This window comes from Sebastes fasciatus, chromosome 2 (genome assembly GCF_043250625.1).
Source record: "Sebastes fasciatus isolate fSebFas1 chromosome 2, fSebFas1.pri, whole genome shotgun sequence".
NCBI lineage: Eukaryota > Metazoa > Chordata > Actinopteri > Perciformes > Sebastidae > Sebastes > Sebastes fasciatus.
The window spans coordinates 33,110,231-33,129,463 of NC_133796.1; the positions used below are offsets into that span (position 1 = coordinate 33,110,231).

The 19,233-nt window shown below is 41.9% G+C and overlaps 1 protein-coding gene across 1 annotated transcript; it reads right to left on the bottom strand.

Annotated features, from left to right (window-relative positions):
- Positions 1–68: 68 nt before the first annotated feature.
- On the bottom strand, positions 69–19,068 carry nnt2 (nicotinamide nucleotide transhydrogenase 2). The gene is made up of 21 exons (XM_074620610.1): positions 18,329–19,068; positions 17,295–17,524; positions 16,991–17,190; positions 16,055–16,142; positions 15,820–15,908; positions 15,539–15,726; positions 14,422–14,555; positions 14,135–14,326; positions 13,460–13,610; positions 11,741–11,902; positions 11,549–11,659; positions 11,300–11,445; positions 10,433–10,628; positions 9,428–9,661; positions 7,366–7,526; positions 6,757–6,936; positions 6,511–6,670; positions 2,899–2,980; positions 1,027–1,145; positions 554–669; positions 69–443 (listed from the first exon to the last, which is right to left on the bottom strand). The coding sequence occupies exons 1-21, from the start codon at positions 18,456–18,458 to the stop codon at positions 297–299; spliced, it is 3,216 nt and encodes a 1,071-aa protein (XP_074476711.1). The 5' UTR covers positions 18,459–19,068; the 3' UTR covers positions 69–296.
- Positions 19,069–19,233: the final 165 nt, after the last annotated feature.

The following is a 19,233-nucleotide window of genomic DNA, read 5'->3' on the forward strand; positions in this document are numbered from 1 at the left end:
TACACACTGGACCTTTAAATCTTAAAATATGAAATGTAATAAGTTGCAAGGAAATGGATTTCAGATACGTTTAAATATTTTTATTTACAAATCGGTACACATTTGTATTTAATTTATTCATGTCCCTCATTTTCTTATACAGTAAATCTTGTAATAGAATCACATTTCTTGCAGATCCAATAAATCTGTTCTCCAAAAATATTAATCCTTAAAGCTAATGCTGGAAATACAGTATGTGTCAACCTGCCTCTGTGCTTGAGAACTCCTGTCCGTGATGATGAGCTAATGAGGGATCTCTAGTAGAAGGTCTCTCTGATCTTGGCCTGCAGGTTGTCACATGTCTTCTTGGCGTCTCCCAGCAACATTGATGTGTTGGGCTTGTAGAAAATGGGGTTATCTACTGCGGCGTAGCCCACGCCCAAGGTACGCTTCATCACTATCACCTGGAGTAAAGTTAAAAAATTGTCACTTTTTGTACCACACAGCTAAAAAAATAGAGTGATATTGTTGGCGCAGCAATACATATCAAAGGGAATTTAAAATGTAGACCCACCTGTTTGGACTTCCACACCTCCAGAACAGGCATGCCAGCAATGATGGAGTTGGGATCCTCTTGTGCTGCAGAATTCACGGTGTCGTTGGCTCCGATGACCAGTGTCAAGTCGGTCTCTGTGGGCCAGACGTTTAACACATTTATACACAACTCAGACAAACCGCTGGCAAAATGTTCTGCAATTGTCCTCCCTAATGTCACAGGGCTCCCCAGCACCACACTTATCTCTCGCTGTCATAAACAGAACCATGTGTCTCAGACTGCATGCCTGGTTGCTACGAAAACAAAACTGTTGCCCTGATAACATGGCACGTCTAAATATCAAGACGCAACACGAGGCCGCTCCAAGTGTGGATGAAAGGGGGAAAAGATTATTACACATAATTGATCAAGTATTATTATCTGAAAACCTTCTTGTCAAAGTGATAACCATGTAGCAATACATATTCTAACAGCTCTCTGTTTTTTTTTACCTGGGAAGTCTTCATTGATCTCATCCATCTCCAGGACCACATCATAGGGAACACCAGCCTCAGCCAGGAGGACGTTGAGCTGACCCGGCATACGACCGGCCACCGGGTGGATACCAAACCTGTTACAAAAGTGTTGCTGCTCATCAACTCTTATTGATTTGTACCCGTCTCTCTTTCTAAACAAATTCAGATTGTATTGTATATTCAGTGGAGTATTGATCTTTTTACCTTTTTTTTTACTTTTTATCTATTGACTTTCTTAGACAATACATGTACTCTGTTCCAAGCTACAGAATTGTTTCACCATGACTTAGTCAGAAAACATGCCATAACATAATCATAGATCCAAAAGCAATATTTTTATGTGAGGGGAAATAAAAAAAATGAAATAAAATAAATAAAAAGGAAGAATGATTCATATTTTGTCTTGTTTGTTTAGCTGTTTCTCCTTGCTTTTATTTTATTATATTAAGATATTTTACTGTAGAAGGGCTGCACGGTGGTGCAGTGGTTAGCACTGGCGCCTCACAGCTAGAGGGTTGCAGGTTCGAATCTGGCTTGGGACCCTTCTGTGTGGAGTTTGCATGTTCTCCCCGTGTTAGCGTGGGTTTTCTCCGGGTACTCCGGTTTCCTCCCACAGTCCAAAGACATGCAGGTTAGGTTAATTGTGGACTCTAAATTGCCCGTAGGTGTGAGTGTGAGCGTGAATGGTTGTCTGTCTCTTATGTGTCAGCCCTGCGATGGACTGGCGACCTGTCCAGGGTGTACCCTGCCTTCGCCCAATGTCGGCTGGGATCGGCTCCAGCCCCCCCCCCCGCGACCCCTAACGGGATAAGCGGTTGCAGATGGATGGATTTTACTGTAGAAAACGTAGCATCATTACAGCGTATTAATACTCAGCATTTAAAATCACACTTAGGTAAAAGTATCTAAAGTAAAAGTACTCATTATGCAGCAGAATGATTCTCTCATTGATATATTATTATATATTATATCATTTAATGATTATTACTGATGTATTCACAAGTAAGTAGCATTTGGTAGCATTTGCATTTTGTAACTTGTGGGGATGAAGCTACAATTAACTACTTTATATATTGTTGGGTAGTTTGATCTATTGTATGTTCACATGTTTAGTATGTAAAATCTAAGTCTGAGTAATCCAATCTCATCGAAGCAACTATAGTTGTCACATAAATGGAGTAACAAGAAAGTTGTAAAAAATCTGAAAGTTGTACTCAAGTACAGGACTGGATTTTATTGTTATTTTATTAATCACTTATTTTATTGTATTTAAGCTTCATCATTTTATTCTATATTATTGTTATTTTATTAATCTAGTTTTTACTTTACACTGGTTTACTACTATTACTGTTATTTTAGCTTTTAATTCTATCTTATTAAATTTTTATAATTTTATTGTCTTGTGTGCATTTGTCTAAAATTATCAATTTGTTAAATTGTTTTGTATTTTCTGTTGTTTTCACAGTCCCCATTTGTTCAGTCTTATTTTCAGATTGTCAGTCATCTGTGAAGCACTTTGACCTGCACTAAACCGTATGAAAGGTGCTATACAAATAAAGTTTGATTGATTGATACATGTATTAAAAAAGGATCTTCTGTCTCTCTATTCTTTAAGTTAGTACGGTGTAGGAGTATACTTTAAAAAGTACTTTGCAGTTTCCCACTTTGCTAACAGGAGATGATGCAAATACTTCTCACATATCAGGTGTTGGTAAAGAAGTGTTTTTTGGTTGTCTGATTTAAAAAAGATTTTAAAAACTACCTCAGGGCAAACGCACTAAGGAAAGCGGCAGCAGTAATCTTGTTTTTAAGAGTAGATGAAGAGCATGAGTGTACGCAAACATTCACCTGACAATCTTGCCCTGTTCCTTCAGCATCTTCACCATGTCTGCAATCGGGTACTGGGCTTTTGCTGCACACAGACCCCAACCTAAACACAAAAGCATGCAGAGAATTAGGGCTGCAAATAATGATTATTTTCATTGTCGATTAATCTGTCGATTTCCAGATTAATCGAATTGTTGTTTGGTCTATAAAATGTCATAAAATGGTGAAAAATTTCGACCAGAGTTTTCTAAAGTCCAAGATGATGTCCTCAAGTGTCTTGTTTTGTCCTCAACTCAAAGATATTCAGTTTACTGTCATAAAGGAGTAAAGAAACCAGAAAATATTCACATTTAAGAAGCTGGAATCAGAGACTTTTTCTTACAAATCTACTCAAACCGATTAAATCGATGATCAAAATAGTTGCAGATTAATTTAACAGTTGACAACTAATTGATTAATGGTTGCAGCTCTACAGAGAATAAACATGCAATCGCCAAAATAATTTGCCAACTTAAACTTAGAATATAATCAGTTTTATTTTACTAGTATCTAGAACTTTTGTAATCCTCCCTTGGTTGCTGGAGTCTATTATCCAATAACATTTCTGGATCTGCGTTTTGTTTATGGCCCTATTGGAATAAATGATCATTTGACAGTAAATGTTCATTTCTAAATGAAAACGCTGCGATCCATCAGGGCTTCAACAACAATAAAACCAGTGATTCCGCTACCCTTCATTCTTTCTTTTGTCCTCCTCTCCCTGTCCTCATCCACCACAAGTCTCCTCTGTATTAAATCATAGTGGTTCATTTGTCGGAGAGACATTTTTCTTGAGACCTTTCACATGTGTGGTGTGCATTTGGTTCCCCTGCGTGCAAAGAACTCCTTTCCCTGTGTCTGCCTCACCCCTATTTAACCCTGGCGGTCAGGTACCTTGTAGAGTTCAGCATTTCCTCTAATCGAGTTTTTTTAAAGCCAGTCGCCCGTAACCCGTATCTTCTAATTCCCCAGACAACTGGAGCCTTCTGTTTCCTCACTGCCGTGCTCGCTTGTTGACAGCACACGGAGAAATATCGAATCTGGACTCAATAGCTCTTATGACTTTTCACTGTTTCTCTAATCAAACCAGCATGTTGGACCACACAGCTGTCCTTGCGTTGGTTTGGAGACACTGGAAAACAACGGCTATCCAAGTGTCCCAGTTATTAAGACTGGTTGCCTATTGCGTTGCCTATTGCGTTACCTCTAGCACATCAGGGCTGTAGGGAGCTGAACATTAGTAGCTTGACAGCTACTCAGTTGTCTGGCTTTTCTGTTTAATAAATCATGTTGTGGTCTCCGTCTCACACTCAAAAACTAAATCCATCATCTACCACTCTTTGCTGTACAGACACACTCACTTCATTTAAGAGTCCAGGGGGCTGTGGGATCATTTGTGGACAAACTGCTCCCTCTTGTGGTTACCATGCTTAAATATTCTGAGTTGAATGAATTACTGCCATATCAGTCATCCCAAGATCCCGACAGTTTACAAACGCTTTGCGCAAACGTCTAGCGAAAACTTTTTTGTTCCCCATTTTGGCAGAGTAGTCAATCAGATGAGAGAGATCTTTGATGTTAATGATCCAGATGGAGAGCAGAGGAGGATCCACGCTGTCCAGTGATGACAGAAGCTGATATTGAAAAGTTGTGCTCCACCTTATTCTCTGATGTCAACCCAAACATCTCTCTATACTTATCTCTCTCAAAGGCTCTGGTCTTTTTCAGGACTGTCTCCACGTTGTGCTCGGGGAGAAGCTTTTGCTACTGTATACCATATGTATGCATGGTTTAAAATGACCATCAAGATCTGGTCAAATTTGGCCTTAGCAGACTTGCCACAATGGCAGATTACCTGGGAAGGATAACATTTGAATGGTTTGGTTTTAATCAAAATGTACCTATTCTCAAGCCTTACAAATGTTGACTACTGTGTAGACTTTTTGACCGTGAGCTATTCAAAATGCCGGTGTTTAAATGTCTACAGTTTCCCTGGTATTCCTCTGAACTGAAACTCAATGGGGGACTCCACCAATTTTACACACTAAAGTCTATTTACAGGTCTTGTGGAGTACAAATCCATATGTGAAAAAAAGTTGTTTAAAGCCTTTTGTGTCACCAGGGGTAATTGCGAGAAATCCATTCAAATTGATGTCACTTGAGCCAGCATTGTTCTCACTGAAGCGGCCGACATCCAGCGCAGTCTCAACTGGCAAGTACAGTAAACTTCTGATAACTTTATCCATCCTCTGTGCTCATGTTTTTTTCTTCAGTAACCATAGTCTGGCTTCTACGTCGAACCATAGACTGTATATAAAGATGGACGACATGACAGCTCACCAAAAGTGAAGCCAAAACATCTGGATCGCCCCCTGGTGGCTGGCTGCAGTATAGGTCATAAATTCTGCCCCCCTCCATGTTAGCGGATGGGACATGAGCCAAACTAAAAAGTCAAAGTACACATCTAATACATTTTTCTCAAAGATGTTTTCTGTCATTTTAGGTAGTTCTCATTTAGGCTGTGTTCATTTTTCTGATAAGTTTGGTTTTAATCAGTTATTTGATGCTATAAAAAGGGGGTGAGACGTCATGATTGACAGCTGCTCTGAGTGAAGTAGTCGCAGCCGGAGGCTCGGAAATTGTAAAGAGAGGAGATGTAACTTTAACTTTCCATAATACGTCACCAGTCTGCGTAATACAACATGTGTCAATTTGATCATAAATGTATTTATAGAGATATTATGGTTAGTTGTTGTGTCTTTCTAGCCAAACAGCTACCTTGATGCTAACGTAGCAGCTAGGTGGCTCACACTAACAGGCTGCGGCTGTGCTCAGCTCGTGATTGGCTCGGGCGGGTGTGTGTACACCGACGGGACCTTGATACCGCGGCTCCAGCCCCACCCCCCCTGATCACTACTACACAGAGCCAAATGACGTCAAAATCTCAGGCTGGCAGCTCCCATATCCAGGATATTTTGGCTTCACTTCTGTACAGTGGGAGGAAGTGGAGACGCGTCGTCCATCATCATATACAACTTTTCGGGACAGGAAGTAAACTTGGACCAAAGCTGTTGCCCTAGCAACAGAAATTGCGATGAAAAGGTCTATACAGTCTGTTCTGAAATGTTCTGAAGACTACAAGTTTGAAAATAAAAAACAACAACCTGGAGGTGAGGAGTTAGACAGAGGTGAGATTACTAGACCTCAGTACCCCGCTCCTCATCTCTGCTTGAGGCTAATGGCTCGAGGCTACATTAGCCACAACTAGCATTAGACACCCAAATCTGTACATTCGAGTGACTTAAGTAGAGTTGCATTGTGGGTAATGTAGGTCTCTGATATCTCTGGTTCATCATTTTTGATCGTCTCTTTTTTAAACTTTAACAGACATCCTGAGTCCAGCCATGCTGTGACTGCTATGCAGAGAACCTTATTCCAGCCAGTAAATAATAAAATGTGCTTATCAACATCCTGCATCTATTAACATGCATTGATTATTTTGGCAGTTAAAATAAGTTCTGGTTGAATGTTGAAAATTCCTTATAAATGCCCAGTGGACTAACTAATGTCTTACGCTGCATGCACAGTGTGTACCTGGTGTGATGATGATGTTGTGAGCTTCTTTGATTATGTCGATGGTCTGGTCCACGTTGACCTCAGTGTGAGTGCCAGTAATCTCCATGGGTTTACCGCCCGCCGTGGAGGTGGTGCCGTACCCACCCAGGATCACATTGGGCAGGGAGCGGTTCATAGCCTTGGAAGAGAAGACGACAATCACTCAGGCTCAGAGTAAACTGTGCAAGTTCACACCTGTGGCTGAATATATGTGCGGCTGCTCACCACACACATGATGTAGGAGAGAATGGCACCGGAGGAGCCAATCAGAGCGCCTACAATCGTCATCAGATTGTTTTCTAGTAAGAAGCCTTCAGCACACAGCGCCCATCCAGAGTAGCTGTTCAGCACGGTGATGACGACGGGCATGTCAGCGCCCCCGATGGCTGCGGTCAGGGTTACACCCTGCGGGGAGGTTGGAGGAATTGTACAGAAATAAAACGGGAAGTTGTTTGAGTCGCTTAAGCCAATTAAAACCAACTTCTTTGAGATAAAGCAATATTAAACTGAGTTATTCCTAATCTGTAACAACAACCACGATTTTAGAAACATCAATATAGGACATGATAAACATTTTTAAAGTATTTTACCATTAAAACATCAAATTTGACTCACTGGGTACAAGTCATTGAGTCACAATATCATTTAATCCATGTATTTAAAAGAGTGATTGACATTCTAGCATACTCCAAGACAGGAAAAAAAAATACTTTTTACAGACAAAATTGATTAAATACATGTTTACTGAAAGAAAATCTTCATCTTCATTGTTTTCCAGTTATTTATATGTTTTTGCTTCACCTGTTCTCAGCTTAGTGAACCGTTGATACTCACCATAATAGTGGAAAGCCCAGAGACTCCCATTAGACACCCCATGCCAGTACCGTAGCTGGAACTGAGCATGAAGGGCACCATGCCTCCCACTGACGCCGCCATCAGACCGGCGTTCAACATGTGTCGTCCCGGTAACATTAAGGGGGCGGAGTTCAGGACGCCTACAACCAAAAACATTTCCAACAAACATATTCAGAGAAGCCAGAAATGATTGTCATTCTTTTTGTGAGGCTGAAAGGGGAATCATTTGACATGATAAAACATGTAAACACACTTTTCTCTTGAGCGGCGTTGAGTGTCTTTGAACTCTCAGACGTCTCTGTGGAGGCCTCTAATCAGCCGTCTAAGACTCTGTCCCATCCACCAACCCCGGCCGTGCAGCCACTACCCATAACAAATTACCAGAAAGCTTCTCATGTGTTCCTCTTGATCAGTCGCACTGCAATGTAAATTAGTGACTGCTGACACATGCACCCCCCGTCCCCACCCTCCCCCACCCTGTCCATGGATTTACCAGAGGATCTTTGGCTTTAACAAGATGAAAGAGACAATCAGCGCCAGAGGACACAAAGCTCAGTGTGTTTATACAGATATTAGTGTGCCTGTGTCAAATGAAGAACAATGATCCGACATGTAAAGGACATATTCTACAGACTTTAAAACATGTCACATGCACAGTATCTATATGCACTTATATACTGTAGAGCAGTGATTCCCTGCCTATTTTCCTTAAAGCCTCCCATACTTGTATCCAAAAAAAGCTGAGCCCCCCCCCCTGTATTTTCTGACGTCAACCCCCAAGTTGCAGTTTACATCCATGTCTGTCCAAAATAGCATCATTTTATCCTGTTAGACATTTGTGTGAAATTGTCATAATTAACAGATGAATTCTTGAGGTATGGCAAAAAAAATATTTCAAGGTCACAGTGACCTTGACCTTTGATCCTTGAGTCCAAGTGCACGTTTGTACCAAATTCGAGGAAATTCACTCAAGGCGTTCCTGAGATATCACGAAAATGAGAAGGACGTGAGGTCACGGCGACCTGTGACCTGTGACCTTTGACCTCTGACCACCAAAATCTAATCCTTGAGTCCAAGTGGACGTTTGTGCTAAATTTCTTGAGATATCGTGTTCACAAGAATGGACGGACAACCCAAAATAATGCCTCCGGCCACGGCTGTCACCGGTGAGGAGGCATAACAATCACAAATCCTCAAACTAAATCCTCAATTTGAATAAAGTGATTAAGCGTATTAAATGAGCTGGGTCTTTTTTTATTAAATCAGCTTTCTTTAATAAATACAACTATTCAGTTTCGGCAATATAACAAAAGTGATGACGTCAAGAGGGATTTGCTAAGTGAATGCAGATATGTAACAGGAATTGTTTTTGTAACAACTTCATTAGTTTACTATAATAGCGTTAGAGCCAAAATATATTTGTTGTTATTGTGGTTAAATAAATGTAATTTATGGTGTTGTTAGATTGCTGCTACTCCCTTTGTGTGCGGCAAACAGGTTTTTGACCGCAGTGAAAATGTTGTTTTTGAAAGGCTAAACGCCAACAAATATGGATTGAAGCAGAATATTTCCTCAGATAAAAATATGTTGTGAATTTTGGAAATGATTACATTTATCTTTTTTTCAATAAATGTTGACTTTTGGAGTTTACAACGCTATGGAGTTATTGGAAATCAAATTGGATCACACGAGTCGTAAACAATCCTATGAAGCCACCGCTGGAATCTAATCCTACAAATAGTATAATACTAATAATATTAGTGTAGCCTGATCTTTAACTGCACAAATACCAGGTTTAAACAGAATGTGACCCACAAAGTAGCACAATAAAATATCTTTTGAAATAATTTCATATTCAGACATTTTGTGTGTTATTACGATTCTAGTTATACATGTGCAAATCTAATTTTGAAAACCTCAGAGCTGAAAAATCCAGGCACACCCTCTATGATCGTTGACTCCCCCCTAACAGGGACCTGGACCCTAGGTTGGGAACCGCTGCTGTAGATTCTACAAATACTCTTGAAGTAGAATCCATTACCTTGAAGTTTGCCGTAGGCCACCAGGGAGCCACTGAAGGTGACGCCTCCGATGTAGGTGCCCAGATACGCCACTGTCTTGACTACGCCGGCGGCCGGGTGAGTGTCCAGGTGAGGGAACTCAATCATGTACTCGGCAACACAGGTGAGAACAGCTGCCAGCCCCACGAGGCTGTGGAAGGCCGCCACGAGCTGCGGCAAGTCGGCGATTTCAATACGCTTGGCAATGGTCAGACCTGAGATATGAAGATTCGAAAAACAAACGATGTTCAGTAAATCTCTCTGTGTTTGTCTGGCACCAGACGCCACACTTCTCATGAACATTGGCTACATTTCAATACAAAATATTAAGTAAAAACAAAACGGTTAAAAGGCAAACACCTGCTTTCAGTAACTTCACTCTTAACAAACAGCCTGATCTTCAAAGCCGATCTAATGAGTCCTAAGTATTTAAGTGTGTTTTCTCAAAAACACAGGGTCACTAATCTAACACTGAGTAAACCCTCATGCTCTGCTGCCTGTGTGTGTGTATGCTGATTAAAACATCATTCATCAGCATGCTTTCTTAAATTACTATTAACATGCACAACATTCACACGTGATGACGAAATCCACTCATCTCTGTATCCGGACAGGATGATTGATGTTCTGTTAGGAATTAGCAAAAAATTCACACTCTTCAAAGACCAGAGCAGTCGCATGCAAAGTTAATAACCTGTAACTCATTCATGGTGGTCTTGAAGTTTTCTAAACAAACTGTTGGACTTCAAAAGAGGCCATGCCCAAGCTTTATTAATTTAGTTTCTTTTTAAATGGAGACTGAAACCCGGAGATGCCTCGTTGGTAGCGAGTCTCCTTGCCGTGATACAGCGTAGCATGCTTCCTAGGGACTTGGAAACTAAATTAGGCAGCGCTGCAATTGATGATAAGCAGTGCCAGAGTTTGCAGCCTGTCGATCATCATGTGTATTTCAATTGTAGATCCTCTAAAAGCAGGGCGCTACCTACCCAGGGTTCCTCCAGTGGCCATGGCCAGAGACATCTGAGACAGCAGCTCAGGTGAGGGTTTGAGGGCGCCGAGGGTGGCAGCGATGCCCCCCGTCACTCCCATCATGCCCAGGATGTTACCCAGGCGACTGGTGCGCTGGTTAGAGAGGCCTGCCAGCGCCCCGACACAACACAAGCCTGAGCCCAAGTACATCATCTAGGAGGTTAAAAAGAGAAAAAAAATCAGACTTATTTGTGTAGAGCTTGATCAAGGTCTGAATGAAAGCTTCATTTTTTTCAGCAAAATTTCTTAAATCTCAGGGGATTGAATATCTTTGGGTTTTGGACTATTGGTTAAAGACATGTCACTCTGGGAAATCTTTAAGTATTCTCTGACTCACTATGAACACAACCACAGTCATCTTGAGTACCACATACTTTGGCAATTGATTAATTTCACTGACAAGCTACTTAAAACAAGTTACTTAAGGGGAGACACTACAGGCAAAAACATCATTTTTCATGCACTGGTCAATTTAGAGATTTTGGGCTATTTTGCTTCCATAACATGTTTTCTTTCAGACTAGTCGGAAAGAAAACATCCAAAATACACATTTAGGTGTCTATTTTACTACTTTGTCTATTTGTCTAGATTTTTCCTAAACTTACCAAAAGTTAGTATTAGATAATGCCTCATTTGCATATTTAAACATAAAATTAAAGATATTGTCTTAATGTAAGTAATCAACTGGGGAAGTTTCATGGTGATATCTATTAGTTAATTTTTTTACCCTATCAACCTGGGTGTCTCCCCTTGATTCAGGCCAATTGTATAGACTATTTATGAGAAGAAATGTGAGTGGAATGAAGAGATATATATCCCGTGACCTGCTCGATGTGGTATCCAGCAGCCACTGAGGCTCCATATCCCCCAACAAATGCAGCCCCAGGCAGCATGTACAGGTAGTTGTACTCAGGAGGGTCAGTGGGACGCTTGAACATGTCCAACATTCTCTTGGTGATCAGGAAACCACCTGCAGATACACAAACACATTGGATGTTTTTCATTTGATTGGGCAGACAATGAATCTTATTCTGAGTTGTACTAATTCTGTGTTTAAGTGCAAAATGTCAGACCTGCAATGTTGATGGAGGAAACAAAGGCGGCAGCAAGAGCGAGACTCTCAGGCAGGCTGGAGGGTGTGAGACCTCCGCCCATCAGCACCAGACCTCCAACAGCTGTCAGACCTGCCAGAGAGGACAGACAGAGAAAAACACTTAGAGCAGGTTTCTAAATGTGGCCATAACCATCTCATAATGACTCCTGACCTGAGATGGCGTTGGTGACAGACATGAGGGGTGAGTGCAGAGCGGAGGACACGCCCCACACGGTGTGGTATCCCACAATCCCAGCCAAGCCGAAGGTGGTGACCATCTGAGTGAAGGCGGCGTTGGGGGAAATGATGCCCAGAGCCAAACAGGTGGACACACCTACAGAGAGACAGAGCAGAGTTGTTGTTGTTTCCATGTCTGTGTGTTCAGTTCTTTCCATATTGATGTAGTGGAAAAATATGATGTTTTTTTCCAGCCCCATTTTCACCATTAAAGCAATGGAATAATTAAATAGGAAAAAAACAAACACTTCTATTTTTCATGACAGGTTATGCAAGTGTTATGATTCATAGTTTCTCTGAAACTTCAAAGAGCTGAACTCTCATACTTTACCAGAAATGTATTCCCCACTGTGCTCAATTATAATGTCAACAACTAAAAGTCCCATTAGGATCTGGTGATCTCAGGGCTCTTACTGTAGCAATAAATAATAATAAAAAAAAGGCTAAAACTTTCCACATAAGATATTGTTTGGAACTAGCACTGCAACTAACAATTGTTTTTCATTATGAATTAATGTGCAGATTATTTTCAAGATTAATCAATTCAATATTTGGTAAATAAAATAGTGAAAATAATTTCTCCAAGGTGGCCCTCGCCCTGGGCTTGAAATTCTTCAAAATGCTTTTTTTCTGTCCAACCGAAGACTCTCAGTTTACTACAGATCTCTTCACATTTGAGAGGCTTAAAGGCACAGTCAAACGCATGCGAAATTAACATTCGCCTCACGTTCACTTCCATTCCATGCGAGCGAAGGGGCGACAAAACATTTGCTTCCGGTGGCAAAGCACCGCATTCAAAAATGCAGCACAAGTTTGGTGAACTGCCAATATCGCCTCGGCAGGCGATGGTCACTCGCCTGCATCCGCCCATGTGTGACCGTGTCTTAAATCATCAACATTTTTGGCATTTTTGCTTGAAAATGTACTTCATAATTAACTGATTATCATAGTTGCCGATTAATTTTTTCAATCAACTTACTGTTTGAGCTCTATTTGGAACTGCTACATATTTTACAACCAGGGTAAGAAAGCTTTTTAACAAGCAATTTTGAGCAATTTAGGCTAGAGCTGCAACGATTTATCGATTAGTTGGTCGATTAGTTAGTCAACTATTAAATTCATCACCAACTATTTTGATAATCGATTAATTGGTTTGAGTAATTTTTTAAGAAAATAAAAGTCAAAATTCTTTGATTTCAGCTTCTTAAATGTGAATATTTTCAAGTTTCTTTACTCCTCTATGACAGTGAACTGAATATCTTTGAGTTGTGGACAAAATAAGACATTTAAGGACGTCATCTTGGGCTTTGGGAAAAACTGATCGACATTTTTCAACATTTTCTGACATTTTATAGACCAAACAACTAATCAATTAATCGAGAAAATAATAGACAGATTAATCGATAATGAAAATATTGTTAGTTGCAGCCCTAATTTTGGCCAAACAAAGCTAAATAATGTACTTATATTGCCATTCCGTTAATTTGTATAGTTAAAAATCATTTTTTTTCTCCAGTAGAGAAGGGCCTCTTTCCCAGGATTTGGAATAAAAATCTCTTACAAATTCTTTGTAAAATAACTTTAAGGCACATTAAATTGGGCCAAATCTAACAGTCTGAATATTTCTGCATGTATTCGTGTATTTGTGTCTGACCTGCACTGTAGACGCCAGCAGAGGTCATGGTGCGGTTGAAGGGAGAGACCTCCGCCGTTTTCTCAGCTGCCAACTCTGCGACTGTTTTCTGTTTCACCGGGGCTGGTGGGGATGTTTTGGGGAGGGGGGCCGGGAAAATGTTCTGGCCGTCCTGGACTCATAAAAAAAAGCACAGTGTGAGAACACAGAGGACGTCCACAGAGTTTTGCGTGAGAAACAGACATCAAGGCTTTGGAGTATAGCATTGTGGGAGATCTCGTCCGGATGGTGGGAGCACTCAAAATACAAACTCATGGACCGCATAGGAGATTATCCTGAACAAACAGCAATCACGAACCAGTTAACAGTGGTTTTGAAAGACAAATTCTTTTTTAAGGAGCCTGAATAATGCTTAGTTTAACAAGGGGAAAACTGATACGTCCTATTGAGGTTGCATGCTTTCTCTGACATAAACAATGTGTCAAAGCTGAAATTCCTGGAAAAGTATATTTTGAAACGTTCATAACATTCTTGCTGGGATCCAACATGAGCTATTCCCAGCTGGGATTGGGTTTTTAGTACTCATTTGGCACAGTATAGTAGCATGACAGGATCTGATGCTGAGCGGGAGAGAGGGAGGGATGCCAGCGGAGAGGGGGGCTGCCAGTAGACAGTTACAACAAATAAAAAACCCACCTTCATAACAAGAGTCCCACGGATGACATGGCCAAGTGTTCCGTAGTCAAACTCGTCTTTGAGCTCATAGTGGAAGTATTCCTTGTCTGGGCTGATGGCCTTCAGCAGCTTCAGTACGTTGTTGGAATACAGAGTGCTGGCCTGGGTGGCCATGCGGCTGGGCAGGTCTGTGTAGCCGATGTGTGTTACTCCCTAGTTATTAAAAGAGTAAATCATCAGTAAATGTTACATAAAAACAGATTCCTTTTGTTCTTTATCAAAGTCTGCTGGCTACACAGAAACCTCACCTTGTGAACATGTAGCTCTCCAGGAATGGTGGTCTCGATGTTGCCCCCTGCCTCTGCAGCCAAATCCACCACCACAGAGCCATCCTTCATCGACTCCACAAACTCCGTCTTGATCAGAATGGGAGCTCGCATCCCTGCACGGGAACAGGAAACACAGGGACAGATGAGATGCATCAAATGTTCATAATATCATGTAATGTAAGAAATAGGAAACTCAAAGGACAGTGACTCCACATTAAAGCGGCATTAATCCATTTTTGGCCACAAGGGGGCAGAAAAACATCTAAACAAGCATCAAAACAAGCTTATCAAGTTGTTATGGCTATTGTGTTAGCAATTAAAGTCTCAGTGAAACGTAAGTTAAAGCATCTTTAGCTTCTGTGCTGTGACGTATTCCCCAGTGAAACTGAATATTTGAGCGATGTACAGTTACAAGAGGGATTCAAATCAAATCCTTCGCATTTGATTGGGCCACTAAAAACTTTTACTTTTCGTAAAAAAAAATACAAAGAAATAGATATTTTGTAAAAGAAAATTAAAATATTGTTAAGTAGGTGCACAATATGACCAGTGATGTGATCTAAAAGGGTTCAAAATGCATTTTTTTTAAATTTCATCTCGACTTACCTACTTCCTACTTACACAATCAACAGACGCAAAGCAACAATAGCATGTACTTGAAGTTGTGTGTCTGGCCACCTGACATTGCTAGATCAAATATTTACCCTTCTTTCAGCTTTGTATTTTAATCTCCACCAACTCTTGAGAAAAATATCTGGGTCTTTAGCTGCTAGATGATCAATTTTGTATGTTCACCAGCCAATCTGAAACTTTGTCAGCTGTGGGCGGTTAGCTTAGAGTAGGTTCATCCACATTTCATGCTGGAAACAGCTGCCAACAAAGATTGATGAGAGCAGCGGAGTCTCAACTATAAAGTACATTTCCAGGCTACTAAAACAAAAATACTAAGCCAAAAGACCTGCAGAGTTGGGTGCTAGTTCTCAGTCTGGGTCCATCACACTGGTTCAATATTTCTAAACAACAAAAATTGATTAATGCAGCTTTAAACACTAAAAGATAAAACACAAGAGAGGGAGAAGGTATCAGTGTGACTGACCTGGAATCAGAGCGGTGCTGATGAGAATGTCGACCTCTTTACACTGCCTGGCGAAAAGGGCCATCTCAGCCTCAATGAACTCCTTAGACATCTCTTTGGCATAACCTCCGACCCCATCGCCAGACTCTTTGAAGTCTACCTCTAAAGGCTCTGCTCCAAATGATTTGAACTGCTCCAGGGCTGCTGGCCTGGCAGTCAAGACGCAGTCTGGTTATTGGCAAAGTCACGATCATCACAACAACCATCATCACTCAGTGTGAGACATAATGTTCATCTTATACCTGGTGTCAAACCCTCGGACTATGGCTCCCATTGACTTGGCTGCACCTGCTGCTGCCAAACCAGCCACTCCACCTCCAATAACCAGGACCTGTGTGCAACACAAGCATCCATGTTCATTACTGTACAAGGAGGGGGCTGACACAGTCCACTCATTTTACACTATTTTATTTGAGGTATATTGAAAAGAAAAAGGAAAGACACTCATGATGACATGCATTATATGTAGCTAGTTACCTTAGCTGGGGGTACTTTTCCAGCAGCTGTGATCTGACCAGTAAAGAACCTGCCAAAGTGGTTGGCAGCCAGAACCACAGCCTTGTACCTACAACAAAAACATCCAAGTCACATTTACTGTAACTAGATGTGCCTGAACAGCTACAAACATGTTAATCATGGAAATGCAGCGGCGATTTTAGACTCTTTAGGGGTGCTCAGGCACACCTGAATTTCATCTCATCACCCCTAAAAAGTAATTATCAAACCCTCTGAGACCAACGGGATCGCCGGCAATCCCGGCCGATATTACTGTCTTAATGAGGCTGTATCGGGCTCAGTCTTAAAGGAACAGTGTGCAGGATCTGGCGGTATCTAGCTGTGAGGTTGCAAATTACAACTCCTCCCGTGTGAGAGGGGATTGCTACGGAGGCAACGTGAAAACGTGAATGGCCCTCTCTAGAGCCAGTTGTTGTAAGAGTCGAGTGTGTAGAGTGCGTGTGTACATGGGAAGTGAGTGGTGAAGCAAGAGAGAGAGAGCCGTGGCAACGGGTGTGAGTAACGTCATCAAATTTCTGCATGCTACACACTGGCCCTTTAAAGGGTAACTTTGGTATTTTTCAACCTGGACCCTACTTTCCCAGTTTTTGTGTCTAAGTGACTAATGGGGACAACACTTTTTTAAATTGGCCCAGTACTGAGGGAGAATGCTGCAGCCACCACCTGCTAAACTAGCTGTAATGTAATCGTTTGGGGCAACCTGGTACCGTCAGTTTGCGTTCACTAAAAGTGTTTGATTTTGCCACTGACAGGCTCAGATTGTTATAATAATTGTCAAAGGGGTCCCTTGACCTCTGACCTCAAGATATGCAAATTAAAATGGGTTCATTAGGGGCTGAGCCCCCCTCAAGGTCTGATCCTAGAATCGCTCCTGTGTAAATGTATATTTTTCTTTACCCAGCGATGTTAGCCATGGAGCTGAGTGCGTCGTAGCCCTGTGCGATGGTGACTCTGGGCACCTGGTCCATGGCCAGCACGTTGCTCTGCCTCTCTGACAGCTTGCTCATCAGCTCAGGGTTCTGTGCCGGATAGATGAAGCTCACCAGGGTTGAGTGAGGCTTCAGGAGGTCTGCCTCGCTCAAACTGGGGGCTCGAACCTATAGCAGAAAAAAAGTTGTTAGGAGTAGAAATTAAGTAATACCCAAACAAACTATACGGAGAATTGTTTTATTAGCAGAGCACACGGCAAATGTGTACGAACCTTGAGGACCAAGTCTGAGCCGAGGGCTCCATTGACGTTAGTGATGGTGGCTCCAGCATCTCTGTATTGCTGATCAGAGAACTGGGATTCCTCTCCAGCTCCACTCTCCACCTGCACCTGGAAGCCCTGTTTGACCAGCGCCTCCACCCCCGCAGGAGACAACGCCACGCGACGCTCATTCTGTACCGTCTCCTTAGGAACCCCGACCACCAGGTCCTTGTAGAGCACACCTGAACACACAAACCAGCTGATAGTTGAGTCTGCAGAACATAAAAAGCTATGAAATGCATTACCAGGTCTTTCATAAAAAACAAAAACATATTTTGTTCAAAAGATATATTACTTTATAATAAAAAAAAAAACAGAGGAGCTTTTGTTTCTTTATCTTTTTGTGCGACAACACAAGAGGGCAAGCTTGTACAGGCAAGATTGTGTGGCTGGGTACAGTGTCAGGTTACACATTTCTCTCCATACACGGCGTGGTGACCTCCCCAACATGGAGACATTATGAGCAGGTGATTGGCTCGGAGCCAGCACACGCAGAGAGGCCTGCACTCCCACATGGCCATGCTCAAAATTCAAACTTAAAAAGCACTCAGTAAGTCGCAAAACTCTCACAAACACTCTGTGACATGTGCACCGCAAACAGACTCTACAAACAAATGTCTGTGAACTTAATCTGCCAGACGGTAGTTAAGCTTTTGACATGTCACCTTTAACTGACCTCGCATATGTTCTCACATGTTAGCGGCTCCTTCAGCGGGCACAGCCACGGCCTGCTTCACTAACAGCTTTCCCTATTTTGGAAACATCTCTAGCAACCTGCTGCAAACAGTTGATGATCTGTGGAGTTTTCCACTGTTCTGGCCAGACGGAGGGTGTCCTTATGTGAACTCTCATTCCTCCACTCAGACACAGAGGAAAGCCAAACCAAAAGAAAGCGTGCAAGCGTGCAGAGGACAACCAACAAAGGTTGTCCTCTGTGAAGACATACTGTAAGGTGACGCATTTCAATAAGGATGTACATTTCCTACCTCCAGAGGCCTTTTGGTCCCGTAACACAGGGAAAGTCCTGAAATTCCTCCTTCCAGGTATCCTCTGACGGACCCCTCGCTGGAGCAAAACGACAGAAGAGCTGGAGATGCAGCGCAGGAGGGACGACATGGTCACTGAGCGTCCTCCCTGTGACTCTTTCTGTCTCTTGAATATCAACACAAAGAACCAAAAGCAGGTGGAAAGTTAACACTACTTCTGCATCTGCTGTCAAATAACAAAACACATTATTCCTGAGCCCCCTAGTCACACGCTCAGGTCTTCTGTACGACGAGGCCTCTATCAAAGTGACATTTCAGCTCTGCAGGACACACACACAGGGCCCAGTGTTGATTACACACTCCGGGCTTGTTCGCGAGATCTGGAATTATGACGGCACAGGGGGGGAAACTGTGCCAAGTCAGGCCTGGTGGTTGTGACCAGGAGCAGAGAGGACAAGGCAGAGAAATAAGATCAAATGTTGTAGGGATAGAGGGGACAGCTCAGGACTCCAGACACAGACACACACCTTCTCACACAAGCAAACTGTTACAAAAAGAAAAGAAAAGGGGGTTACAAATACTGGTCTCTCAAAAAACACATAATTTCATCTCCAAAAACAAATACAAGTGTGTAAACTATAATCTGCTTGGTGTTTTGATTTCTGATTCAACTGTTTCCATTCATTCATTCACTGAATCACAGTCAATCAGTGTCCTTCATCCTCCACCTTTTACTAATTCATTCATAAATTGAGGGATTTGTTGATTGCATTATTATTATTGTCAGACTTGCCTTTCAGATTTCCAGAAAGAGCAGGTTGAACTTTCCCTCAGCAGCAGGGTCACCTGTCAGACGTCCTATACCCAGAGTCCCTTGGTCTGCTTGCAGGGACAGACAGACAGAC